Genomic DNA, 11,198 nt, shown 5'->3' on the forward strand with positions numbered 1-11,198 from the left:
CTGTTGGGGTTGGTGCGAGATGTTAGCTAGGACAGGGCCAGGGGACACACAGGGGACCCACAGAGAATGCTGGGGAACACCAGGGGACACCTGGGGAGGCTGTGAGGGCCAGGATAGGGGTGGTGATGAGGGCTGGGGAGTGCTGCCCTGTGACTTCAAACACCAGCGGTCTGTCACCAAGAAGTGCCCTCTGGGCCCCTGCCAGCCTCCCTCTGCTGCTCCCAGGCCTCTGGCCAGCCCCGCTCACTCCTGGGTCCTGGACCCCTCGGCCAGGTGAACATGCCCTCCTCTCCTCCCCACCTTCTCCTTGGACTGGGCCACAGACGGAGGGGTCACCCGCTCTGCAGCCCCACCCCATGCTGCCCAAGCTCCGCTGAAGGCTGTCCTCGTCCTCAGTAGTCCTGGAGGCCCCTGTCCCCCCACCAGTGTGGTCACCAGCAGCTCCTGCGGGACAACAGCCACGTCCTCTCCCTGGGTGGCCTCCGTGGGACCCAAACTCCTGCTCTCCCCAGCCCCCACTGTCAAGGCCCTGCCCATGGGGACCCCACCCAACTGGCACTGACTTCCCAACAGTCAAGTGTTGGAGAACCATCAAACCACCCAAAATAATTGTTTCAAGAACCGGGCTTTTTCTCCCCCAAAGGGTCTAAATAGTCATCCTGGGAAAAATCATCATTTGGGACTTGGTCACACCAGTGTCTGGCTTAAGTGTTTGTTGAGTTTTATGTCAGGGAGGATCCCACTTTTTGGCAAGGGCTCAACTCATAGGTGCTGAACGAATGAACGAATGAATGAATGAGTCGTGATGGTGCAGCATGATGCCCTCGTTTTTGGGTCCCCCTGGGGGGCACTGGGGACCTGTGCACACCAACGGCCTCCCTGGCACCCCCCACACCCACAGACCCAGCTCCCTGCAACTCTACACTGTCCAGACCAATTTGAGGTCACTTACCCAACACGACCCTTCCTCCCCCCATTCCCAACTCAGTGTGGTTCACCTGTGGCCTGCCTACCTCCTGGGGGGCCCATGGGAGGGGGGGGTATTCATTCCCCCCCTCCCTGCAGGGTCCTGCGGGCAGCCTTCTCCAGGACCCCTCAGGTCAAGGGTGGACCTCGGTACACTCAGTGGTCTCTGCACCCCGCCCAGCCTGAAGCCCACTCTTCAGTCCCCTCAAAGTGGGAAAATCCATCTTTTACCTGAATCCTAACAGACTAAGATCCCTGACCTGGATCTTATACCAAAATAAATTTATTTATACCAAAATAAATCCTAAGTTGGTTAAAGATACAAAAGTCTAAAAATAACCATAACGTGCTCGGAGCATGAGGGGACTATTATGAGCTTGCAAAGCCCAAATCATGAAGATTAATTACCTCGTATAATAAAAGAATTCTACATGGCAAAACTACTTTAAACAAAGATAAGAGTCAAATAACAAACAAGGATCAATATTTGCAAACATTTAGGAATAAAGCCTCCCTATGTAAACAGTCTGCACAAATAACTAAGAGCAAGTCTAAGAACTCAATAAAAAAAAATGGGTCAAAGATACAAACAGTTTACAGAACAAGGGGAAAATATAACTTAAAAGAAAAAGTTGCTCCACCATACTCATGCTAGGAGACGTGCAATTTAAAATGCAGACTTTCTCTGTGAAACCTTAGACTGTCTCCCTGGCCAGCATGCTCAGTGGTTAGGGCGTCAGCCCGTGCACCAAAGGGTCACAGGTTTGATTCCTGGTCACGGACACGTACCTGGGTGGCAGGTTCCATTCCTGGCTCCAGTGGGGCGCATGCGGGAGGCACAATCGGGGTGTGTGTGTGTCTCTCTCCCTCCTTTCTTAATTAGGTTCTGGCTAAAAATCAATGCGAAAATATCCTTGGATGAGGATTAACAAAGATGAAATGAAATGAACCCTAGGTTGTCGGAGATGCAAGGGTTCCTACCTGAGACATGTTGGGCGGGTGTGGGGACGACACCGCACCCACTGAGAGGTGAGCCCACAGTCTCCACACTCCCCTTGGGAAGTGCCCACAGTCGGGCATCACTGACCCACCATCCGTGCAGAAAGGTCAGGGACAGCCCACCTGTGCTCAGAGGGGCTATGAGCTCCATGCGGACTGGCCAATCACCTGCACGGCGTCCAGCACCTGCGAGAGGGGGGTGGCAGACCCATGGCGTGGAGCAAAGACAGAGGTTCCTTTCACAGGCCCCCCCTTTCTCTTTGACTCTGCTCTGATATGTGACCTATTCTCCCTCCCCTAGAAGAAAACAAAATGTATTCGACATGTAAATGTGCGTGTTTGAATTCCTGCCTCTGTTTTCATCCAGAGGTTCAGCCCTGGGGCCTGGGGTGGGGACCACTAGGAGGGTCTTCAACGCTGGGGTCAGGGGCCGGGAGCAACAGGTGGCCACTTTCTCCCTGGTCTCCAGCCCTGAGCAGTCTGGCGGGCAAGCGTGAGGGGCCGCTGCCACCCTCTGGCAGAGGAGAGAGGACACACAGTCTGGGGGACCTGCTAAAACCTGGGGGCCCCCTCCAGGGCCATGTTCTATTCTGTGTGGTGGGGTCCGGGGCTCACTATGCATGTCCAGGGGATGCACACTGGTGTCTAAAGGTGTCACGTGTCTGCGTCGACCAGAAAGGTGTCAGGCCTTCCGGACCTGCCTGGGCAGTGGGGGGGCCTGAGGTTAGCAGGGTCCCCAGTCGCCACGGGACTGAATTCTCAGGCTCTTTCCAATGTGGCTGCAGATCAGCACTGGAGACCCCAGGGAAAATGGGTCCTGACACCCCTCCAGGCCCCGGGCCCCACCAGGACAAGTGAGGAGGGTCCCCACAGGCTGAGAGAGGAGCCAGAGCAGGAGAACATGAGCCCCTCCAGGGCCCCCCCTCCTGATTCTCAGGTCCTCATCCTGCCTCCTGCACTGCACAGAGCTCGGGCCCAGCCCAGTGCCTCCAAGCACCACTGTGCGGACGTGGTGGTGACCAGACAGCCCACACTGTCCTCTCTGAGACCTGCCCTGCCCTGAGGTCGCAGAGGGTCCCTGACTACATCCGTTGCACCCTACCATGTGTCTACGCCGCGGGCAGCTACGCCGGTACCTCCACCCTGTGATCCGTCCACAAACACATGTGCACACACCTGGGCCAGGGCCCCCAGAGGCCACCCCCAGCCACCTGTGGACACACAGCCTAACACCCCACCCTCAACGTGCAGCATCGCCACACGACAGGGAGAACTCACACAACCCCCAGAAACTCCTCTCAACATTCTCTAGGATGAGTTGTTTTTTGATTGTTTGTTTATTTGTTTTTTTCAAAAGCCTCCCACTGCCTTTAGGAAAATGTCCAAAATCCTCTCCATAACCCCTCCAGGCAGGCCCACCCCTCCCAACACAGGCGTGAGGTCGTCCTGACTGAGCGCCACAGACCTGGAGGCTTAAAGACAAGCAGATCCGTTCTCACTCGGCCTGGGCGGCAGAACTCCAGCTCCAGGTGGGCAGAACCGGGCGTCCTCCAAGGCTCCAGGTGTGAGCAGAACCGGGCGTCCTCCAAGGCTCCAGGTGGTCTGGGCACCTTCCAAGGCTCCAGGGCAACATCTTTCAGCCTCTGGTGGCCCCGAGTGTCCCTCAGCCATGCACACGTCGTCACCCCAGTCACTGGCTCCGTCATCACCTGGTATTCTGTGTCATCGGTTTCTGTGTCCAGATGTCCCTGTTCTTATAAGGACTCCAGCGTGACCGCACCACGCTCACCACATCCGCAAAGACCTGACTTGCAGTCGGGCCACACGCACAGGTCCTGGGGTCAGCACTTCAACCCACAGCGCTGATGAAGAAAGCAGTCAAACGTCACAACCTGGTTCGAAGGAGAGCCCAGACCAGAGACACACACCGCAGGGCTGTGTCCGCAGACGCAAAATGAGGAGCGGTGATCAACTGCTCTCGGCACACAGATCTGATCTGCATTTCTGCGAAGAACTGTTTGCACTGCTATCAATTTTCTGCAATTACAGAGTGTTAAAAGTGTTCAGAAAAACAAGAGACAGAACATCTGGACACCAGTTAATTTTTTTTTTACATTCAAAGTCTTTTGCGATTTATCCTGACAGAATTTCAAGCACGGAGAGAACCCACACCCACAGAGTCACCTTGACTCAAACCCCAGCCTGACAGCATCGTTTCAGTCATCAGTGTTTAAATGAGTCGTTTTGAAGGCTTTCAGGGAGAAGTCACATGACCCTACGGTGTAGGGAGCCAGCCCTGGCTGCCAACAATGGCCTGAAGGAAAAGGAGAGAGGAGCAGGGAGGACTCAGCCCGGCACACACGCACACGTGTGCACACGCAGACACAGGCATGCGCACACGCACACGTGTGTACACAGGCACACACTAGACACACACGTGTACCCGGCACAGAAGCTCCCCCACTCCAGGGGTGGCCTCTGTCAGGTTCCCAAAGCCCCTCTGAGCCTGACTCTGCGGCTGCCCTTGGGCTCCCACCTGACCATCGTCCCCCTCGGCCCCAAGCAGCACCCACTGCCCAGGCACCTCCATCCTCAACACTCCTGGGCCCGCTCCTCTGCGGGGTCTTGACCACCACACGGGCCCTGCCCAGCTGGGCAGGCGGATGGCCGAGGCCTCCCCAGGGACCAGGTCAGTCTGAGCCCTGGAGACCTCGTGCGTCCTCCCGTCCATCACTGGCAGTGGGCCCTGACTCCAGCCCAGGTTCCCAACACCAGTCCCACCATCTCTCCGTCCTCACGGATGCCGGCGCCATAACTGTTCTCCCACTCACACCCACATCAGGTTGCCCCCACGTTCCCTGCCAGTGTCCCCCCACCGAGCACGGGCTCCAGACCCAGACTCTTCTCCAGGAGGGCGCAGCAGTGTGCAGCAGTGGCCACTGGGGGTCAGGGCTGAGCTGCATTGCGGGAGCTGGAGGGGACCCTGAGCATCCACCCCAGCCCTGGGGAAGCGCTGCCCCTAGGGTGCACGGAGCTAACCCACAAGGGCCTCCGGGAAGAGGGGGGCTTTGAGGCTGTCCCACTGCAGCAGTCCCACACCTGCAGCCAGCGCTGGCCTCCTGCTGACCCTGATCTCCCCTCAGAGACTGCGTCTCCCCCCCAAAATGGCCTCACCTGGCCTGACACCTACTCGCATGCGGTGCTGGCCCTGCTGACCCCACACTGGCACGAAGGAGCTCACGGGGCAGGCGATGCCCGAGGTGCTTGCCCACATCTCCATTCCCCGCTGATCCGCAGCTGAGGGCAGACTGAGGCCAACATTGGCGGGGGTGGGGGGGCACCAGTCTGGATTCAAACTCTGTCCTTCCCAGGACACCAAAAAAACATGGTGCCATGGGACCCCAGGACACGGGACTGTCCCCACAGACACGGCAGGACCCACGGGCAGGCCAGGTCGACGAGGTCAACACCAGGCTCTCCCACTCTCCCCCACCCCGCCCCACACGGACCCACATTTTGGACCCTGACAGGGATGAGGTCCCGGCAAGCAGGCCTCACCTGCACCGGCACCAGCCCACCAGCCCTGTGGCTTCCCGCACACCCAGCCGGACACCACACCCACAGCTGTGTGGGAGGTCTGTGTTGCTATGGCAACCCCAAGACTTGAAACCCTGCTTCTGGCCGGCTTCCCTCTCCTGCCGAAAGCTCCTTCCACCTGCGTCCACCGCTGTCCTCCCTCCGAGCCCCCGAGCGCACCACGGTGCACAGGAGGGTCCCAGGCCCCACTCGGGGTCCCTGGAGGGTCAGGCAGGGAGGAGAGAGGTGTGTGATGGACACACCTGCCTCAGGACACGTGATGAGAGGGCAGGACAAGTGGCTTCAGGCAGAAGCCCCCACCAGCACTCTGGAGGCACAGCCCACCCGCCCCAGCCCAGGCCTCTCCTGACAGCGGACAGCGGGTAGCAGAAGACCCATCCCGTGAGCCCTGGACGGAGGTGACACCGAACCCGGTCAGGTCCCAGCCCAGCCTGGTGCAGAGACAGCACCCAGGTGTGTCACAGACCAGCTGGGCAAAGGGGGGGGGGCAAGATCCAGGGCAGCTCCCCCAGCAGGAAGCTGAGGTGCAGCAGGGTCGGGACTGGGGTCCCCAGGATGAAGTCACCCCCCTCTGTCGGCAACCACCCCACGCTTCAAACTGAGGCCACGAAATGCACTCACATGCCCTGTGCCCTCTGCTCCCCTTCCATGCACCTGTGTCCAAGCCAGTCTGTGGCCCGCTCCCGTCCGGCTACTGGACTCAAGGCCCTTCTGCCGGACCTCTGGAACCCACAGTCCACAGGGCACCTGTCACTTGGACAGGCCGGCACCTGGGCCCTTTCCTCCCCAGGGTGTGGCCTGGGGCCTAGAGGCACCGTGTCAGGGTGGGGACGCTGAGGTGCTGGCCCCTCTGAGAGAGGCTCCCCAGGTAGGAGGGTGGGGCAGCCTTGAAGGCGCCCCCTGCGCCCCGCTGGCTCCGCCCCTGGCCCTCCAGCCATCTGTAGTCACCCTGAACCTCCCGTGACCCTTCTCCGCTCAGGAGCCCCAGGCTGGCTTCAGTCCCCACGACACAGCTCCGCCCAGTCGGCCCGGCTGGCATCCGGGACCTGCGTCCGCCATCCCCTGAGGTGCCCCTGGTGCAGGTCTCACCCCACCAGGCAGTCACTGCAGCTCCCCCGCAGAGCCCGGAGCCCAGACCCGCCTCCCCTCCCCCTCCCAGTCCCAGCGTCAGCACCTGTTGTGGCCGCTCCCAGGACGGAGCTCACCTCGCTGTCCCTCAGACACCGCGTCATCCGCAGGGAGGCACGGCCCCCGCCAGCAGAAAGGTCGCGATTCACGGAAGGTTCAGACAGCGACATCTCCACACGGAAGCGTTTTGTGACGCAGGTGTGTGCACTGTTCTGTACACTTTGCCACTGCACACGGGACAGTGACATACGTTTTCCATGCGCTGGGAAACCAAGCGACACGAGACTCGCTTTGCTGCGGCTGGACCGGCCACGGTGTCTGGGGGCCTGGGCGCAGGAATCGGACAGCAGCTTGGGGAGGTTCTGCCTCAGGGCCTCAAGGCCCCTCCCAGGGCCAGGCGCAGCCCAGCCCCTCCACTCACCGACCCTCCCCCTGCGGCAGGGGCGTCTGCCACAGCGCAGAGCCGGGGCGAGCGGAGACCAGGGTGTGGCTGCTCTCTCCCTCAGCAGGGAGTCGATGTCTGGCCCACACGCGGGCTGTGGACACTCTAAACCGCCGCTGACACCCACACCTCTGCCGCTCCCCCACGCCGCAGTCACCCCTCCGAGGCAGGGCGGCAATGACCACATCCTGTGCCCTTCCGGTTTCTCGGGGAAGATGCTGGGACGCCACACCCTGCCTGAGAGGGCAGGTGTGAGGCACGAGGCATGAGGAGAGAGCCGGGCACCGCGTACAAGACCCGGCTCAGGGTTTGCCCTCTGCCCAGCGGAGCTTGTCCACAGCAGAGTGCCGGCCGAGCTCCCGAGAGACCCCAGGCCCCTTGCTCCCTCGGGTGGCTCCTGACCCCTCCACAGCTCCACTGGAAACACCCTGACAAGACCAGCCAGGGACCCACAGACCTCACTCCGTCCCCACCCACCAGGAGGGAGACCCCAAGGACCAGGGAGTCATGACCCAGCCAAGAGGCAGGGGGAGGTGAACCCTCTCCAGGATCCTACCCCAGGGAGTTGCTGGCCTGGGAGAGGACTAGCCCCCTCCACAGTGCTTCTGTAGCCCGGCAAAGGCACAGACAGGGCGTGTCCCCGTGCCTGGGTCTTCCCCACAGCCCCACCAGGGGGACTCGGCTGTCCCTTTGGCTCCAGAGAGAAATCTGAGCTCAGAGGAGCCCGAAGACCTCACCAGGGGCTGGTGCTGCAGTGCCTGGGCGGAAGCAGGGGGCAGGGGTGCGGGCTGGGGACCGGAGCAGAAAGGGGGCTCTTCTCCGGAGAGCTGGGGGTTGATGGCCCCCACTTTCAAGACGAGGTCCACCTGGCCACTGCCCACCCCTCATCCCTGCCTGCCTGGTGCAGCCCGACTGCTCCCTGCGGGTCAGCGAGGTCAGGCACTGTGGAGTCACCCTGGACACGCAGCCGTGCAGAAGGTCACGGCCCCCAGGAGCCCCCCTCGGAGTCCGTCGAGGTCACTGCCTCTCTGCCTGGTGTGGCCCATTCCTCCCAAACTTTCCCCTCAGCCAAGTGCCATCACAGAAACCTGTACAGAACCACCTGGCCCATCCACCTGGCCCAGCACTTCAGTCCGGGTCGCCCGCACCACCCCTAAGAAGCCCCTCTGATAGGGTCCCCTGCCCCGAGGGTCCACCAGGCAGAACCGGGCCCACACGAGCCAGGAGGCCTACGCGCATCTCGGGGCACCCAGGGGGCGCCTCTGCTCATCTCTCCTCAGCGCGCCCCTCAGCGCCGCTCCAGGGAGGACAGGCTGGTGGGGCGGCGGACACCAGGTGGACGAACACCCACACACTGGCTCCACGGGAACCTGCCACTGCAGGAGAGAGGCGCCCTGGTCGTTGTCCACAGAATAGAAGGTAACAGCCCTGGCACGGGAACTAGTCACACCCCTTACCAAAGTTGGAGGCGCGGTGGGGGCGGTGGGGGTGGGGCGGGGGTGGCCAGGGGAGGAACACAGGGCAGGTAGGAGGACCACACACGCCCACCATGGACAGCCCCCAGCAGGGGTCAGGAACACCTGCTGCCAGGAGAGCATCCTGGTCAGCAGGCGGGTGTCACGGGCCTCCTTCCTGAGCCCGAGGTGCGGGTTCAGGTTGAATGCATGCAGGGGTCACACCTGGAAAACATGCATAAATACATGGAGACGCAGGGGCACAGGCCCGCAGCCACGAGCGCTGCAGCCACGGAGGCTGGGGCTTCAGAGCCTCCCGGGATCAGCCCACGGGCCAGGGAAGCAGAAGCCAGCCGGAGTCAGCAAATCTTGTTCTTTCAGGTGCCTAAGGTCACCTGGCCCAGGGCTGCAGGTGGAGGCAGAACAGTCTTCTCGACATCGCAGGAGGACTAGTTGCAAAGTCACCAAGTCACAGCTTCCATGTGCAGATGGGGAGCAGGCTTCTCCAGTGAACTCCCCAGGGAGACACCCCCACCAGGGTCCCACGGCCCAGTGTGCACAGCGTCACTCGAGCAGGTCTTGCCAAGCCCCACCTGTCACCCCAGCTCCAAAGGTGAAACCGTCCTCTGATTGGGGACCAGAAGCTCAGGCCTCCCCCAGAGACACCTGGAGACTTGGAAATGAGGCAGGGGGTCAGTCACTGTGGGTGCAGAGCAAAACCCATCCCAACTGCCACCTGCCAAGGCCACCAAGAGCCAAAGAGGGCACAGGGTCCTGCCAGCGCACAGTGGCTGGCGTCTGAGTTCAAGGACAGGAGAGACTGTGAGGGAGACAGCGCCAGGAGGGCACAGGGACCCCAGGTGGGGACGCTCGGCATTGAGCAGTCACGACCAGGTACACAGGCTGCTTCGCAAACGATGACAGAGCAGCCTCCTGGGGTCCCCAGCTCTCACCCCAGCCCCGCAGCTCCTCACACTTGGCCAGGCCTCTGCGGCCAGTTCACTGCACTCGGGGGGGGGGGGCGGGGGGGAGGCTGCCTGCGGGGTGTCTGGAGCGGAGCAGACTCAGGGACAGAGGCCGCACAGCGCGAGGCTCAGGAAGGTCCATGGCAGCAGCTCCCAGGGGAGGGTGAGTCCCACTGCCCTGGCGCAGACAGCAGACAGCAGACAGCACGGGGCAAGGGGCACGGGGCACGGGGACTGTACACACTGCTGCCGCTCCTCCGGGTGTGTGCCCGCCCAGGGCACACCGGGCGCAGCAGAGGAGAGGCCATGGAGTCCTGTGAATCACAGTCCTGGGTCCACGTGAGCTCTGGCCGGGCACACTCACTGGCGAGTTCTCGTGCACACCCCTGCCCTGCACCAGGAGGGCAGCTTTAGTGTGACTGGGCCATGGGCAGCCCTGATGCCCTGACCTGTTCCATGACGTCACCAGGCCCTTCGGGCCACAGGGAAGCCCCCGGAGGCAGTGATGCTCAGGGCTCAGGTTGTGCGTCAGCCTAGAGAGCAGTGACCTGGGTGAGCTCCGTGTTGGGTGTTGACGGGCTCTGTGGGCTGACGGGCGCCATGGGCAGGTCCACGCCTAGTCATGCAGGCCGTGGCACTGTCTCAGAGGTCTTGCAGGCGAGGGTCACACCCTTGGCCGTGCTGCGCGTGCGGCTGGACGCGGGCCCCTCCCGGCGCAGGGCAGGCGTGCAGCAGAGCGTGCGAAAGCAGGCCTTGAAGTTCTCGTCCAAGAAGGCGTAGAGCACGGGGTTGAGGCAGCTGTTCACGTAGCCGAGAGCCGTGCAGAAGCGCAGGACGGCCACCGCCGTCTCGCTGCCTGGCTGGACGCCCAGCCCTTGGACCAGCACGAAGACCTGCACCGGCGTCCAGCAGCCCACAAACACCGCCACCACCACCAGCACCAGCCGCGTGATGCGCCGCAGGTTCCGGTCCTTCTCCCGGGAGCCCGAGAGCAGGCGAACACCGTGCAGCCGCCGGACCATGAGGCTGTAGCAGACGGAGATGATGAGCACGGGGATGATGAAGGAGAAGAGGAAGATGCAGACAGCAAAAAGGGGGCCCCAGTAGTCCTGCGGGCTGGGGATCTCCACCAGACACTCGATCTCTGCAGGGAGAGAAGCAGGTCAGGTGCAGCCAGGGAGCCTGGGCCCGGGCCTGGGGAGGGAGGGCCACCCGACTGACCTTCATCCTCGACCTGTGCCGAGCCCATGATGGCCACAGGGATGCCGACGACAGAGGCCAGGGCCCAGATGGCCACGTTGACAGCCTGGGCCTTGCTGGAGGTCCGGACATCGAGGGCGCGGATGGGGTGGCAGATGGCTACGTAGCGGTCCACGCTCATGGCGGTCAGCGTGAAGGTGCTGGTGAACATGTTGTAATAGTCGATGGCGATGACAGCCTTGCACAGGGCATTCCCGAACGGCCAGAAGCCCAGGAGGACATCTGTGCCCTGGAAGGGCAGTGTCAGCAGCACCAAGGTGTCTGCCAGGGCCAGGTTGAAGATGTAAATGTTGGTAGCTGTCTTCATCTTGGTGTGTCTGCAGGGAGCACAGGGAGGGGACAAGGGTGGCTCCATTTGGCCCCCGGTTGGACCTGGGAGCAAAGCTA

At 61.9% G+C, this 11,198-nt stretch overlaps 1 protein-coding gene across 2 annotated transcripts in view; it reads right to left on the reverse strand.

Moving 5' to 3' along the window:
- Nucleotides 1-9,984: 9,984 nt before the first annotated feature.
- The window catches only part of OPRL1 (opioid related nociceptin receptor 1), a 9,651-nt gene continuing 8,437 nt past the window's right edge, over nucleotides 9,985-11,198 (reverse strand). The window contains exons 3-4 of one of the 2 annotated variants that reach the window (XM_036245073.1): nucleotides 10,773-11,128; nucleotides 9,985-10,695 (exon numbers count right to left, since the gene is read on the reverse strand). In XM_036245073.1, the coding sequence (XP_036100966.1) occupies nucleotides 10,172-10,695; nucleotides 10,773-11,128 (880 nt within the window). In that variant the 3' untranslated portion in view covers nucleotides 9,985-10,171. Of the gene's footprint in view, nucleotides 10,696-10,772; nucleotides 11,161-11,198 lie in introns of both variants that reach the window. The other variant, XM_036245074.1, reaches the window with a different exon arrangement.

Source organism: Molossus molossus, unplaced genomic scaffold (genome assembly GCF_014108415.1).
Source record: "Molossus molossus isolate mMolMol1 unplaced genomic scaffold, mMolMol1.p scaffold_m16_p_6, whole genome shotgun sequence".
NCBI classification, from domain to species: Eukaryota; Metazoa; Chordata; class Mammalia; order Chiroptera; family Molossidae; genus Molossus; species Molossus molossus.